This window comes from Nyctereutes procyonoides, unplaced genomic scaffold (assembly GCF_905146905.1).
Source record: "Nyctereutes procyonoides isolate TBG_1078 unplaced genomic scaffold, NYPRO_anot_genome, whole genome shotgun sequence".
Taxonomy (NCBI): domain Eukaryota; kingdom Metazoa; phylum Chordata; class Mammalia; order Carnivora; family Canidae; genus Nyctereutes; species Nyctereutes procyonoides.
The window spans coordinates 7,610,301-7,627,341 of NW_026575024.1; the positions used below are offsets into that span (position 1 = coordinate 7,610,301).

The 17,041-nt window shown below is 45.6% G+C and overlaps 1 protein-coding gene across 3 annotated transcripts in view; it reads right to left on the reverse strand.

The window, feature by feature from the left end:
- Positions 1–1,112: 1,112 nt before the first annotated feature.
- Positions 1,113–17,041, reverse strand: part of DOK5 (docking protein 5) — a 153,518-nt gene continuing 137,589 nt past the window's right edge. For 2 of the 3 annotated variants that reach the window (XM_055303169.1, XM_055303160.1), the window contains exons 7-8: positions 10,556–10,676; positions 1,113–1,860 (exon numbers count right to left, since the gene is read on the reverse strand). In XM_055303169.1, coding sequence (XP_055159144.1) covers positions 1,796–1,860; positions 10,556–10,676 — 186 coding nt within the window. In that variant the 3' untranslated portion in view covers positions 1,113–1,795. The remainder of the gene's footprint in view (positions 1,861–10,555; positions 10,677–17,041) is intronic. The other variant, XM_055303179.1, reaches the window with a different exon arrangement.

Here is a 17,041-nt window from a genome sequence, read left to right on the forward strand (position 1 = left end):
CACTTTTTTTTTCCCCTAGAAAATACAGGGTAGATTTTATTGGGGGAAATCATAATTTTAGAAGGGCCTAGCTTAGTGCCCGGCACTGAGAAGATCTACAATCAATATTAACTTGCCACCCCTTATAGAAATACTTCTGTCCTCAGAATAGGAGTTTATTCATCTATCCTTTCAATTATCACATATTTTTCAAGCATGAGCTATGTGTAAGGCATGGGTCTAGAGCCTGGGAAATAAGATCGCCAGATTTAGCAAAGAAAAGTACCAACTGGGCAGCCCAGGTGGCTCAGCAGATTAGCGCCGCCTTCAGCCCAGGGTGTGATCCTGGAGACCTGGGATCGAGTCCCATGTCGGGCTCCCTGCATGGAGCCTGCTTCTCCCTCTGCCTGTGTCTCTGCCTCTCTCTCTCTCTCTGTGTCTTTCATGAATAAATAAATAAAATCTTAAAAAAAAAAAATACCAACCTTCTCATCAAATTCCAATTCTGAGATACACAATGAACAATTTTTGGTGTTTTTATTATCTTATGCAATATTTGGGATATCTTTACACTAAAAAACTAGTCACTGTGTATCAAATTTAGTTGGATGTCCTGTATTGTATCAAGGAACCCTACTGACAATAGAGCAGGGACCGACACCCCCCACCATCCCTGCTTCCCACGCAGCCATAACCATTCTGGCCTCGGCACCTCCCAAGATTTCATTCCCATCTGGCAGTTCCTAGTGGGAAAGCCTGGGGAACACAGTGACCGTCTCTTCGGAAGCACATGGCCACTGGGGACCCACTTAACAGCTGTCACTCTGTATTATAATTGTAACTTTATTTCCCTGTCATACTCTTCGGCACTTAAGGTCCTTGGTGATGGGGACGACGCCTCTTTGTCCCTCCATCCCTGGATTCCACCTAGCACAGTGTCTGGGACTAGAAGATGCTCCCTACAGACCAGCTTAATGAACAGTGGGCAGATGTGTCAACGGTTGCCTTGACATCAAGTGCAATCCCAGACATGGCTCCTAGGGAAGATACTCACCTTCATAAATCCTGAAGCTGTAAGAGAAAACCAGATTGCCAGAGTCCAAAGAACATATGGGTGAAGAACGCTCTTTTATTTTTAAAATGATTTACGAAGGTAGTCCAAACAAAACCAAGGCCTTAAAAAAAGGGGAGGTCGGGGGGTAGGTAGGAGGAAGATCGTGTGAGAGCAAAACTGTCAGCCTGAAAAGAATACTAAAGGGTCCTTTGAAGTCACTTCTAAACCTGATAGGTAAGAGTCGGTCAAAGCATTGATTTAACTAACTGGTAATGTAATAAAAGATGATTTCCGATAGTGAACCAGAACCATAATATCAACAACGGAGGGATACAGTATCAACAAATAACAAATAATGAAGAGCCATTTTATTGTCAGTACTGACTGTCATACAACTGAAACACTCGGAAAAAATCACAAGAATCCACAAAAGGAGAGATTCAGAGAAGTGCAAGGGACACGGTATCTACAATAGAAAATCATTCTGTGGCACTGACTCCTTTCTGTCCAGCTGTAAAAGAGGGAACAAAAAGTCGGTATCTATAGAGCATGTTTCAATCACGCTAAGATTTAAAAATAAAAAAAAAGAAAGAAAAAAAGAAAAGAAAGACAAATATTGCATTGCAGTTTCCCAAATGACCACACAATCAGGCAGGACTTTCAGCCTCTTTCCTTCGTGGCTTCTTTCCTCATTGTCATCCTGGTGGCTCCGCAGCAGCCAACACTTCACAAGTGTCACAGGAAGGTTCTCGGCAGCTCCTGTCAGTGTTCGGATCGGTAGGCAGGGAAAGTCTCTGTCCGATGAAGCTTCAGAGGGCTGGAGACATCTTTTCCAAAAAAGAATTTAAAACCAGCGGTTATATTTCAAGAAAGCCCACGATGACATGAGCTAACAACAAGTGTCTCGGTAACAGAAACAACTAACAGGCAACATGAGACCCCCCCCCCCAAAAAACCAGGGCATTTGCAGAGATATGCAAATAAGGGTCAGGAGAGCCATCACGATTAACATGTCATTTGCATGTGGTCTTTGCACCGAGCTGAGATAGGACCACCAGCAGCTACCCTCCTCCTAGATTTTTTAGCTTCATCAACCCCTGTGTTCAGGATATTTACGGGGAAATGAGAAGGAATCACAGGACTCTGAAAAAAACTTCTGTTGAGGACACTCTCTGGGAACCTACCCAGAAATACGGCATCATTACACTTCTACTTAGGAAGTTTTGTTGTAAGGACTCTCTAAGATCCACACGGGCTTTATTATTTCAGGTCTAGATTCCAAACCAAGGAAAGTGAAGAAGTCCGGAAGGCAACACGCTGCAGGGGCATGGTCAGCAGCCTCTGCGAGCCAGACAGGGGTTAGCAAAGCTTCTCTAAAAAGGGCCAGATACTAGAAATCTTAGATTTTGCGGACCGCCTGGGCTCAGTGCACCTACTCCACTCTGCTGCCCGCAGCTGAAAAGCAACCGCAGTGACTACAGGACTCTTGGGCACGGATGCCCGAGCAGTCCCTGTTAACGGGGACATCCAGCGGCTGGATGGGCCGCAGGTTCAGGCCATAGGTTCAAGCCACAGGCTCGGGCTGCAGGTTCAGGCCGCAGGCTTGGGCCGCAGGCTCAGGCCGCAGCCACCCGCCCACACGGGCTCGATTTGACACAAACCAGAGACTTTTCTGCCACCTGCTGGCTAGAGGCTGCCTCTGCCAGGAAATTCACGTGGGCGCCTGTGCCAGCCGCTCTCAGGGGAGCACAGCAAACCCAGTATACCTGAGGACAGCATTTTTTTCTTTTATTAAGATCTTATCTATTTAACAGAGAGAGAGAGAGAAAAAAAAAAAAGCATGAGCAGGGGGCAGCAGGCAGAGGGAGAGGGAGAAGCCGACACCCCGCTGAGCAGGGAGCTGGATGCGGCTCCATCCCAAGACCCCAGGGTCCTGACCTGAGCTGGAGGCAGATGCTTCAGGGACTGGGCCACCCGGGTGCCCAGAATGCAGCATTCCTGGGGACCAAACGTGTGGTCAACACCTAACACAGCAGCGCGGCTGTGGCTACGTGGAGCACACACATGCCTTGCAGGACACATTCAGAACAATGATGTTTGTATTTATTTTTTATTTTTTATTTATTTTTTTATTATTTTTTTCAATGATGTTTTTAAACAACGAGCCAAGCCAAAAAGGTTTATGGTGGCATTTTGGCATAGTTAATACGCCATCACCTTGTCACAAACAGCCCTGAGCTCCACAGAGACCTGTCAAGAAGTCAGAGATTTGCATATTTGCCAGCCTCAAATCTGAAGCGTTAAGGAAATGACAGACCTAGTGAGACAGTCGCCCGCACACAACGGCGGCGATTATTAGAGAAGCTTGAATATTCAGATGTCTCAAATTACAAGAAATCATTTCTTCCGACCTCCTAACCGTTTTGAACAGAAATTCCATCTTCTTTCCACTACACACGCCCTAACACAGAGCAACTGTGTTAATGAGTTTAAATAACACAAGGGGAGCCTGGCCGGCTCAGTGAGTAGAGCAACTGACTCTTGACCTCGGGGTCGTGAGTTCGAGCCTCACGTTGGGTATAGAGGTTACTTAATGAGTCTGAGCACCACAGATAAACTTCCAGCACATCTTTATTACAGTTCGATAAAAGTTCCCACAGGAAGCCGACAGTGCACAGTGTTGATGAAAAACCCAAATCCCTGGTCAAGTACAAAGCCCCTCCTGAGCCTTCATCCGCTTAGCTCCTTGGATTGTAAAAGTTTGTGAGAAAAGTGACAGATAAAAATGAAAATAAAAATGAAAGCACCTGCAGCCTCTATCATCACGCTGGTTCACTGAGCCTTTCTGGCTTGGCGTGAGTGCTATTTTTAGCTTAAAGCCAGGAAAAGGATAGAATCACCCGTCCCACATTTTTGCAATTCACGCAAAGGTCACGTAGACCGTGTCTGGGTCCAGACCTGTTCTCTGGCCTGCACAGGTCATAAAGTATTTAGAATTGCCTGTCAATATTTAAATAACTTCAAACTTTCGTAGAGGTGCCAATTTGCCTGTTCTCTTACAAAACTGGACGGCACACGGTCCTATCTGCTGCCCCAGGGCCCCTGTGGTTCGCCAGGGACCCCAGCAACCCCCCCCCCCACCGTGCCCTGTTTCACTGCTTGCATGACCTCCCTGATCCCATAGACACGAGAGTCTGAGACCCTCATTTATTTGTTACATTTTCATTTCTGCTCAGATCTTAATCTCTTGTCTCTTAACTGATGTACAGACCATGTCTGTGACTACATTAGATTTAATACTGAAAACCCAATGTCAACATCTCTGAAGCAGCCACTTGCCCTAGGAAACTACCACCCTTATAATAAGGATGTAGGGCAGCCCGGGTGGCTCAGTGGTTTAGCGTCGCCTTCAGCCCAGGGCCTGGTTCTAGAGACCTGGGATCGAGTCCCACGTCGGGCTCCCTGCATGGAGCCTGCCTCCCTCTGCCTGTGTCTCTGCCTCTCTCTCTCTCTCTTCCTCTCTCTCTGTGTCTCTCATGAATAAATAAATAAAATTAAAAAAAAAAAGTAAATTGCATGAGCTGGAACCAGTCCCCTGGGGGAGCCATTTCCATTCGATGGTATGTGCCTTTGAAACAGCCACGGTGGTGGAGTTTCTGCTCACAGGTAAGAACATATGACAAAAGAAAGAAAGGAGTTTTAATGCCAGTCCCTCCACCCAGTAGCCATGTGGTCTTCAGCAAGTCTTTGACCTCCAAGGGTCTCAGGTTCTGCCTTCACTGAAATGGAGAACACAGTCCTGCTCTTGCCAATTCAAAGTGCTGCAGGAGAAGCAGAGATGGTGACATGAAGGATGCCCGGCAGAGACTACGACACAGACATCTGGTGCCAATCTTTGACTACCTAAAACTACGCAAAGTCGAATCTGATAAATGATGCCTATTTTCTTCTTGTTTTTAAACCAGCGACACTATCTTCCAAGGCAATTCCAACAGAAGGTTTCTGGAAATATTAAGCAATGGAGCACTTTGGAGTAAGGGTAAAGATTCCTAAGAGGATAACTCTGAGATGGAGGTGTGAGTGTTCAAGCTGGATGCACCTGCTGTCTCCGACTGCCCCCTTATGTCCCCGCCACACGGCCCCCGTTCTGATCTTTACCCCAGCCCATTTCTGTCTCAGGGCCTTTGCAGTCGCTGAGCTCTCTGTGGAGAATGCTTTTCCCTGGCTCTCAGTGTGGCTGCTTCTCCTCTGACTGCAGGTCTTAGGGTAAATGCTGCAGGCTCCTGTGAGCACCCCATCTAAAAAAAGTCCCTTTGTCATCAACCTCCCCAAACCAAGAACGTTGGCTTTGCTATATTTTCCATAACAAACGCTTTCTTTTCAATGTGACAGGGGCCAAATTTAAAATTATATACATTTGTGTAATTATTGTCTGTGACTCTTCCTTAGACTTGGGGCTCTAGGAGGGCAGAAGCGTGCCTGTCTGGCAGCCTGTGTATCTCCATCACCTAGCACACTACTTGGCATAAAGTCGATGCTCAAGGAATCCTTACCAACTCAATGAATGAGTGAGTGCTTGAATGAAGAGAGAAAGGTCACTTTCTAGGGAGGTGACCTCAGACACACTACTAACCCTTCAAATTCTCAGTTTCTTAGTTGCAAATGAGAATAGTATACGTTCATGTAGCTGCTCTAAGGACTAAGAGAGACTATGTATGGTGAATACAAAGCCTGCAATGCAGCAGGTCTTCAAGAGAAGCTATCTTCATCAAAGACACTCGTCCAATATATATTCTGACTTGTGAGGAACAAACCTAGTGCTTCACCAATGGTCTGTTCATGCTTATGTACGTAAAAAAAAAAAAAAGACATTATGTACATGCAAAAAATAAATTTGCAGAGCTCTGGTTTAAGCAAGATTAAACAGGTTCTTTTTTTGGACATTTCAAAACCTTGAAAATAGTGGTTGGCATTCTCAATCTCCCAAAAGGACACTTTAACCTAACATGCAGCATTTCCCCCAAACTTACCGGACACAGTACTATTTTGGGAAAGGGCCATATCTACCGGGGTTAGTGCTCCATGGAACACACTTGGGAACACATCACTCGGTCTTATTTTACGCGATGCGCTCCTGAAAGAATCCTGTGGTTACAGTGTTCAACTTGATAAATGCTTCTCTCTCTCTCTTTTTTTTCTCTCTCTTTTTTTAAAAAAAGATTTTATTTATTTGAGAGAGAGCGAGACCACTAGCAGGGGGAGGGGCAGAGGGAGAGAGAGAAGTGGACTCTTTACTGAGCAGGGAGCCTGATGCCGGACTCGATCCCAGGACCCTGGGATCATGACCAGAGCCAAAGGCAGACGTTTCACTGACTGAACTGCCCAGGTGCCCCAGATAAATGCTTCTTTTTCATGAATTTCTTCCAGTATTCATGATAAACATCTTTCACATGTTGATTTTGCATATGCTCAACCCTAGAAGGGAATTTCTCTAGGAAAACTGGAAATGGGGCAGGGGAAGCAGTGATGATTAAATATGTCTTCATACACGGGGCCAGGTCAAAGCCAGGACCTCTTCCCCACCGCAGTAATAATAATTCCAAACCTACCCAGCAGGTGGCTCTATAGGACTAAATTTGAAGGCGGAAATGATCTGTTCTCCAACCAGGTGGACAAATGCCCCTGTAAGTCTGCATGCCTTCCAAGATTAGCTTCCAGATCTGTCATCTGGAAAAGGCATCCTGCAGTACCCCCAGGTAAATGGGCTGGCCAGAGGAATCACAACTCACAAACACCATCACAACAAGAAGACCTCATCTGCCATGTGAGCCGACACACACAGGGCAATGATGCCATTCATTTTTTTTTTTTTTCCAGTTTCAGCTTTATTCAGGGTGTGGGGGGAAAGAGGAAGGTAGGTGGCATAGGAGGAACAACAGGTGGACTTATCCTATTTGTCATGTAAGCGACCACCTCTGATAAACAAGATAATTTTAGGTAAGCCGAGAACTTTTTTTTTAAAGTAATACATTACTGGTAAGTTGAGTCCCATTCTACACATAGACCACATATTGGCCCTGTAGCTCAATGAATATTGGTGCCTCAAAAGCGATCCACAAGATAAAATGAATGCAGACCAATCTACGCAGACCATGCAGGTGAAGAAATCTCTCAGTAAACACTGGTACAAATTAAATATGGAAATAAAGCACAGGTAGCAAAAGTATGTGGAAGCAAATCATCTGATGGAATAATTAGTACAAAAACGTAAAGCAAAAAGTAATAATAACTCAAAGCAATTATTATGCCATTTTCATGCATACAGTTAGTCTAAGATACTAGGATATTCACCACGTGGTATCAGTGTGCCAAACAGGGAGACTGTAAGGACTCAAATGGAAATTTGTGTTCAGCGAAGATCATAATGGGACAAAGAAAAAACAATAGAAGTTTTAACTCTCATCTTCAAAACCTAGGACACAATCATCTTCAAAACCCTACAGATCATCAATATAAGGCTTGATAATCCATCAGCTCTGCAGAAAATCTGTGGTAGGACTTCTCATTACGATTGCCATTAATCTCACTAGAAACTAAGAAATCACTATCTTCAAATTACTGGTCTGGAACTACTATGACTGCGATCACTTGAAAAAAATCTATACCAAGACTCTTGGACCTAATTTTACAATAATATCTCATTACTTTCGAGTGATGGATCATAGGGCGAATTAATAATAAAAACAGTAAAGGGAATACACCAAAATTTAATTTTGATGAGTTGTTTGATTTGTGCCATGCTGGTTTTGATAGAAAGAAATAATGGGAACTTCTCAAAGAATGCAAATTTTTTTCTTTGCTGTGATGCTTTGTACTGCTCTGCTCTACCTCTAGAGGCAACATCATCACTACTATTATTTTAGAATTAGTGGATTACTAGTCTTTGACAATCATCCCAGACCCGTGAGCTGTGTATGGCTTTCCAACTGTAATATGGGCTTTTTGCATGCAGGTAAATTCACAAATTTTATTCTTTGTTCTTGAAAAAAATTTATATGCTGGAAATAGAGCTATTTCCTTCATAGTACCCAGAGGTAGACATTGTCAGAATAGTCATATATACCCTAGGAAGAAACAGTGTGTAACAGTATCCACAACATCCTCTTTATACCTAAAAAAGATTCTTTGGAGCCCAAAAATATTTTGTAAAGTATTATTACACCGTTAGGGTCCTGAAAAGACCCTCAGGCCTCACCGTTTCTGATGAATGTCTACTCATTTTGGTTATGGATAGTTAGATTAGTTAAGGATAGGAAGGTGGGTATGCTCTTCATATGACCTTTTCTATGTCCTGAGGATTCTCAATCTCTGGAATATTAAAAAAAATAAAAAACTGCATCATATCCAAGTGTTCAGGACATCCCACCCTCAGTGCACCTTTGCAAACATGCTATTCTAGGGAAACCCCCCCATATATCACCTTTGCTGCAAACTGACTTCTCAAATTACTACTCTGTATCTCAGGAATTAAGGTCACTTATCAATTTCCTCCCTACGCCTACATCAACTTTGGTTCTCAACTTTGTTTTGCAAGCCAGGCACACAGCATCTAAAAATATATACTTTTTTTGTAAAGGTCATCTTGGCAAGTGTAGAAAGTCAAGTTACAAAGCAATTCAATAGCTTTGTGTGAATTTCTGTTATGCATGCTTCTTCTAAGCTTTCAATAATTACTATTTATCTTATTTTATGTTAAAAAATATAGCCAGGTGCTAGAGTAGTATAAAGGCAGTGGCATACAATTTCCAAGTGGTCTTTGTGACAACCTGATTTACCCCAACTCTCTCTCCCTCTCTCTGGTTATGTTCTGGCAAGTAAGCTTGTCATCAGTTATTTGTGAGTGTAGTCACTCACATAGGCACTCGGGGTATATTTTCAGAGTATCCACAGTGTGCCATGCCCTCTGCTAATGAGCAGGACTGAGAGTCACGTAGACGAGAATATAAGTACCCTCAGTGCCTCTTTTTTTTAGGATTTTATTTATTTAGGGGATCCTAAATGAGCCAACCGCTGGGTGGCTCAGTGGTTTAGCACCTGCCTTCGGCCCAGGGCATGATCCTGGAGACCTGGGATCGAGTCCTACGTTGGGCTTCCTGCATGGAGCCTGCTTCTGCCTCTGCCTATGTCTCTGCCTCTCTCTTTGTCTCTCATGAATAAATAAATAAAATCTTTACTGCTTCCTGGAAGAGGAGTCAAATGGCCATACAATTCAACACGGCGTGAACACTGTGCTAAGGACTATAAAGAAGAGTGTCAGCGCCCTCGTCCTGGGAGCACACATCATCAAGATTCCACGCTAGTGATCAGGGAGCCGGGAGGGTTTCCTTGGAGTCAGGAGGTAAGATCTGGAGGTGACCAAGAGGCCTAGGATGGGGGCAAAGGCACAGAATCCCAGAAAAAAGAATAGGAAAAACCTCTTTGGGGGAGAGCTGGCCAGCAGGGGGCGCTGAAACGATGGCTGATGGGCGAGGGGACAGAGGTTGCCACTTTCAGCTGAGGCCACTGTTTTTTATGGCCCTTCATTTGTTCTTAGATTCATTTATTCAGCAAATTTCTGCATATGGACTAGATGCCGTCTAGCGTGTGCCCTTCAAAGTTCCGGCATCTTGCAGCTCATCATGTAAAGTTCTTCACCCGGGGTCCCCCGAGTGGGTCTATTTATTTTTTCTAAGTGACATACGCACAGGCTATTCTTAATAACTATACAACAGGGACGCCTGGGTGGCTCAGCGGTTGAGCATCTGCCTTTGGCCCAGGGCATGATTCCAGGATCCAGGATCGAGTCCCACATCCAGCTCCTTGCAGGCAGCCTGCTTCTCCCTCTGCCTACATCTCTGCCTCTCTCTCTCTGTGTCTCTCATGAGTAAATAAATAAAATCTTTAAAAAAAAAAAAAAACTACAACATAAAAGCTGCATTTGAAAAGAGGAAAATACTTAAAATTTGTGTCTCATTGTTCCTGCCGTCCCCTCCGTGTGCTCTTCTGCATCCTGTCTCTGAGGCCACTGTTCTAGCAGACAGGCTTCTCAGGGTTTGCTTGGAGCCCAGGCAGGACCAGAACCCAGGACCCCGTCCCAGTGCATCTCTTTCCAACAGCAAGCACATGCTTCCTAAGCTTGAGTGGCCTGGAGGGCTTGAGAACACACACGTGGCTGGGCCCCCGGCCCCTGAGCTCCTGATCCTGTAGGCCTCAGAAGGGGCCTGAAACTTTGCATTCTGGCAAGTTCCCAAATGCTGCCGCTGAGGGCACCAGACCATTTCCCGAAGCGCGGAGCGCAGCCCTCTGGCCCCCACGCCGTGCAGGGGCCGGGCTCAGGGGGGTTTGCTCAGCCACCTCCTGGGCCTGAGCACCGGGGCTGCCTGGAGCGGAGGGCCCAGGCATCTGCATTTGGAGCGAGTCGCCCAGGATGCGGCGACGGAGGCCAGGGCTCCCGGGGCTCCCAGGGCTCCCGGGGCTGCTTACCTTGCAGGCGGCAGAGCTGCCCGGCGCTGCGCTGCCGCGTGATGTGCTGCCAGTAGGCGCTGCGGGGCAGGGGCACCATGGTGCTCAGGGAGGCGGCCCGCTCGCTCATCTTCATCTGCAGCTGCAGAGAGGGAGGAAAGCACGTGTCAGCGCCCCCGGGGCTGGAGGGGTCAGTCCCCCAACAGGGGAGACGGGGGACCGCAGGCTGGGAGCTGGGACCGCAGCGACCAGGTGGGACAGCCACTTGCTTCTGTCGCTGAGCAGCATCCGCTGGCCCCGCGCTGGCCACAGTGGCGGCTCCCTCTGGCTCCCTCTGCGGAGCCTCCCTGGACCCAGCGCAGCCCACCTCTCACCACTGATCCCCGGGGGGCCTTGCTGACCCCAGCCGGGCCAGTATCACACGACCCCCCGGGAACGTGTCTTGGGACTTTTGCAGAAGAGAGAATCAATAGAGGCAAGCCAAGGGCTTCTTTTTTGTTTTGTTTGTTTTGTGTTGTGGCCTGGTTTGTTCACTGCTGTCTCGCCCAGGTCTAGCATATTTCCTGGCACATGGTAGGTGCTCAATAAATGCGTGTTGCACTGAATGAATGGGCCTCCTTGCGGGGTGGCTGAGGACAGGAGATGGACAGGAGCCTGTCTTGGAACAACGAGGAGAAAGCAAGCCAGTCAGTGAGCTGATTCAGAGGGAGACAGCCAAGCAAAGGGGGTGACCGTGGATCCCACCTAAACCTGGAAACTAGCCCTGGACTTCTCAATCAGGTGAGCCGATCACCTCTTTTCAGTTCAAGTTGATTTGAATTGGGGACCTGTCACTAGCATCAGAACTAAGCCCTGTCTGTTCCTCCAAGCAGCCGATCCTTGTTCCTGATACTCAGGGAGGCAAGGGGAAGCCGGGGCTCTTGGCCCAGGTGCTGGGGAGTAGCCAGGGGCCTGTGTGACACACTGTGGGGACTGATCTTACGAGGGAAGTTTCAGGGAGAAGGAGGCCTCACAGAGTGGGTAGGAGTTGAGTAGAAGGGACATGGGGACAATACAGCTGGGAGAGCGCGAGTGTGACATGAGCCTCCCCACCACCCTCTCATCTCAGCCCGCTCTCAATGCATTCATGGTAGGGCTTTATTTCGCACTAACAGGAGAGGTGAGTATTTGCAATGTTTGAGTTCCTGGAGTTGTCTGAATATCAAATAACCCATCTCGGTGTTAGAAATTGTGCCCAGAAACACACAGATCTGCACACGCATTGCAGCAGGACACAGGTTGCAAGCAGGAAAAACTGGTGGAAACTTGATTCTCTACCACTGAGGACCTGATTAATCACACTGAGACACTATGACCTATTCGGCAACTGCAAACCAGAGGAAGGAGGATTTCCATCAACTAAAAAGGAAACATTTATATATTGTATTATTAAGGAAACAGTGAGTCCCAGACCATGGTGTCTAGTGGAATGTCATTTTAATTGCTCATATGAGAAGCAGTGACATTACACCCCTGCCCACTTGGCTTGTATGAGAGTTCAGTGACTGCTTAGCACCTGCCTAGCACAAACTAGGTAGGAAAAAATGAAGGAATTATTATTATTATTATTATTATTATTATGAATTGCAAGGCCCATTTAAAGATTTTTTTTTTTAAAGAAAACTCTTGATCCTACACACCTCACCAGTATGACAGATCCAGGCCTAATATCTGTCCATCCATCCAGTGAAACCAAATTAATATGAGGCTTCATATCCTGGAGACCAAAACTCATTCTAGTTGATGAGATTGAACTTGAAAAAAAGATTATAACCATTTGTTCCAGAGATAATTTAATTTACCTGTGTTGCATTTACACACAATGGATTGAATTCTCGGTCCTCTCATAATAGGACAAGTACCAAAATGTGTCCCCAGGTAGAATTAGATAGCAGGAGGTTGCATGGGGACATTTTTTCCCCCTAAACGTGTCCTGTTAGATCAAAGGGCGAAGAGCCGAGAACAAAGCTTGTAGAAGAGTTCTGTGGCTGTTTCTATACTTCTGCACAAGGGAGAGTCTCAAAGTTTAAGAGCAAAAAACAAAAACAAAGAAACAGAAACCTCTATGCCAGTGACTTTGGGTGACTTCCGGTGACATTCAACCGCACACAGAACACATAAATAAATAAATAAATAAATGGAGGGAAAGAACTGGATTTCCAAGGTACTGATTATTGGATTTTCTTAATAAAAAGAGATCCTAGGTAATATAATAAAAAATTTAATATGAAGAAAACATTCGGGAAATAGCCATCGCTTCAAATTATTCACTACAGCGCTGTGAATATATTTCTGCAAGCCAGCATGATTTGACTGTATTTTTAGAAAGCTTATTTAGGAACAAGAATGCAACGACACCAACATCATGTTTCATGGAGAAGAACACTGCACAGCCTGGCTCTCTCTACGTCTTCCTCAGCTCTTTGAGGTTTAAAAACCCTAGTTTATGAAAAAAAAAGGGGGCATTTGAATTGTCTCTGGAGAAGAATAATGAAAAAAAATCTTATTTAACAATGCAATTCTTTAAGGGCGAGAAGTCATTCGGTGAGATGTCTATCAGGAAAGTTTCCATCTTCATTCTTTATTGCTGCAAGGCACTCGAGCCTTGGTCTCAACACCCAGTGCAGGGGGCGGGAATGGATGCTCATTGACACCAGGGGTGGAAATAAAAAGTAATACTACACTTTCGGAGGATTTAAAATTAGGTCATCTTGAGTACATGGAGAGAAAGGTTGTATCCTTCCTCCTATTTCTTTTTTTAACCTTGCACACTTCTATACAGCTTGGTTTTTTTACATTTATAAAATCATAGTAATATCACATTAAGAAGTAAAAAGTTAAGATTACCCCAAACCATAAAAATTTAAAGTACAGCCATTTCTGCTATATGGACATTTCTGAACCCCACCCCCCATCTGCAGTACTGTTGGGAAAATCTGTTTCTGAGATGACCCCTCAAAACATATGCTGCTTTTTTTTAAATCTTTTTATTTATTCATGATAGTTACACAGAGAGAGAGAGAGAGAGGCAGAGACACAGGCAGAGGGAGAAGCAGGCTCCATGCACCAGGAGCCCGACGTGGGATTCGATCCTGGGTCTCCAGGATCACGCCCCGGGCCAAAGGCAGGCGCCAAACCGCTGCGCCACCCAGGGATCCCCATATGCTGCTTTCTAACTGAATCCTTGCTCCTCTGAGAGACAACTTGGAGGCTGGAGGTTTTGCAAAGGTTAAAAAAAAAAATAACACAGGAAAACATTTGGTTAGAAATGCTGTCTTCAGAAGGCCGGGCTCTACAGATGGAGCACAGGCTCTTCCCAAGAGGTGTGTACTGCTGGGTGTGTAGCCACAGGAACGAGAGCTGGGCCAGAGCGGGACAAGGTGGGGATGCACCTCTCTGGGTAGAGCCTTCGATGCCTCTGCTCATTTCCTCTTAAACTGCAGCTGGAAGCGGCTCTGTCTGGGCAATAGTTTATTGAGGGCTTTTCCCTCTCCTGCTAAAGGTTATAATTCCACTCCTGCTATTTCAGGCTTCCCTTGCCTAGAAAAAAAGGCAAAGGTTTTTTGTTTTTTTTTTTGGTTTTTTGTTTTTTGCACCAATACACTTTGATATGAGAATGAATCGTTCTTAAATTTATCAAGTGCATTTGAACTCCATGTGAACACAGAAATGGTGTTGGAAGTAGAACTTTACACCATATCTGACAGTCTTATTCCCACCTGTCCACCAAAACAGGCATCCTTGAATTCTATATATATTTTAAAAAGGACAGGAAAATTATCCAAATCATCCATTTTGCATCCTGCAACCATTAGGAAAATTTAGTACAATCCCGGAACACCAAACTATGGGACTATCCAGCCCAGTCTCCTGGGTTAACAAGCCCAAAAACTAGCACCCAAGTTCCCACAGCAAGGTGGCAGCTGGCACCTGTTTCCCAGGACCTGAGCTCCATCTCTCAGAACCTACAGACGGGCATCTATTGGTTCTCCACATTGACTCAAGTTCAAGGTTAAATCCAGATCACCTCCTAACACCTTGGCTGCCACATGGGGAGCAGTCTTTACATGAGCTCATAAACATTCGAAGTTTGATTTTCCCAGAGATGATAAGCTTACAAGGTTTGGCCACCTGATCAAATAAATGGAGAGTGCATTTACAGCTTATCATCAAGTGCTTGTTGATTTGGAGGCACAGTCTACAACCTCAAAGAGCTTTTGTCTAAGGCAGTACAATCAGGGCAAAGCAGAGGAAATCTGGGTGCCCTGGGACCACAGGAAAGCAGCATCAGAATCTGAGCAGCAGGAGTGACAGGGGATGGAACAGTCAGAGAGGAATCCCAAGAGGAGCCGTCCCACACAGTCTAACCCCCAGGTGTCTCTTTCCGGGTCACTGAGATGCCACTAGTTCTGCACGCTTAGTACATCTCCCAGACTAGCTCCGGTCTGCAGGAGGGCTGAGGATGTCTGAGGTCGGACTAGGTGTCCTTAGTTGCTGCTTCTACATGTTAGACTCTTGCGATGCCCAGATGTGTGTGCACTAGCAGATGTGGGGATGCTACGCCCAGGGAGCCATGAACGTGATCTGTGCAAGTCAACGCTCAGAGACAGCAAAGGAAACGTGGAGATCCGAGACTGGTTGGAGGATCAGTGACTAAAAATCAGAATTTTAGAACCAGAAGGGAATTTTGCTATTTGTTTCGTTCACTGATGTATTCTCAGCTCTCAGAACAGTGCCTGGTAAACAGTGGCTGCTCGGTACACTCTTGCCGAGTGAAAGAATGAATCCAATCAACGAGGCAGGAGAGTTGGCTCAAACCAACTTGCAAAAGCCAAGGGTTACATTTTTCGGGCATTTTGTGATCTGGTTGTTAAATACAGCCAACGGTAAAAAAACCAAATTATACAAATTTACAGTTAAATAAATTGTACATATAACATACACACAATCATATACCTGTTATTCAAGTAATAACCTATTACTCAAACTCATCACATCCTGGTTTGTCTTACTATCATCTCTGCTCTGAGATAATTTGCGTCTGTGACATCTACTTGGTAGAAACGCTGTATATCACTTCCCAACTCTGTGTACACAGGCATGAGCTTTTTTCAGAGAGCCATTTATTAAACATTTGCCAGTACATGAGTGAATCCAAACATAAAAGTAAAAAGAAGAGGGATTCCTGGGTGGCGCAGTGGTTTAGCGCCTGCCTTTGGCCCAGGGCGCGATCCTGGAGACCCGGGATTGAATCCCACGTCGGGCTCCCGGTGCATGGAGCCTGCTTCTTCCTCTGCCTATGTCTCTGCCCCCCCCCCCCGTGACTATCATAAAAAAAAAAAAAAAAGTAAAAGAAGGGAGCCAACCGAACATGGAAGACAGACCGGCTGCATGTGGTCTGTGTGTACCCCATTTCCCCACTTCTCACTTGGTTGATGCCTACCTTCCTTTCAGGAGTCCGCTCAGGAACCCCTCAACATTTTCCTGCTATCTCTTCTCCCTTAACGACATCAAGTGCTCCTACCAGACATCTCTAGCCCCATTTCTTTTTTGAAATTAAAAAAAAAAAAGATTTTTATTTATTTATTTGAGAGAGAGAGGGGAGAGACAGAGCATGTGCAAGCATGAGTAGGGGGAGGAGAGGGGCAGAGGGACAAGCAGACTCCCCGTTGAGCAGGGCTCAATCTCAGGATCCTGAGAGCATGACTGAGCAACCCAGGTACAACTCATGCTCCGTTCTTACTCCCATCATTTCACTATTTTTTTTTTATAGCTGCTAGACTACCTCACCTCTACTGTAGACCAAGAACTCCTGGAAAGTGGTATGTATTTTATCTCCATATCCCCAACACCTCACTAGGGCCTCCAACAGCTTTACAAATACAGAAGAATGAATGAATGAATGAACGAACCCCACTTTTGCCCAGGTAGCAGGGAACAGTTTTCAGAAATCAATCCTCATCACCTCAGCAAATGGGAAGCATGGTTAGCCCAAGTTTGAATTCCAGTGGAAGCTCTAAGTCCAGGGTAAATTACCACAGCTCTCACTGGCTGTGGGGGACGTGGTAGTAAGAGTGTGCTTCATCCTACTTTGGTATTCTGGCCAAGTGATGATCAGCAGCAAGGCCTTAGGGAAAGATCTGCCTACGTGCAGACGCACAGTTGGCCAGGAGAGTCCAGCAGCAGGGACAACACATTTATTTATTCTATTAGCAATGTTAGCACAAGATCCCACCAGGGAAGAAAGACAGACTTTGTGAAAGTCAAACAAATGCCTTCTTGTGCTTGAATGCTCAAACTTTCTCCCTCAACAGCATGGGTACATATAGGTTTCTTCCTAACCCCAGCCTAAGTGAGTTCAGATACTGCTCAGTGGCCGGAAGTACTCAACCAATCAATGGATGTAACTGATAGTGTTTCGAAGGCACAGAACCATTATGTTGCTGGGAAGAGGGACTGACTATGGAA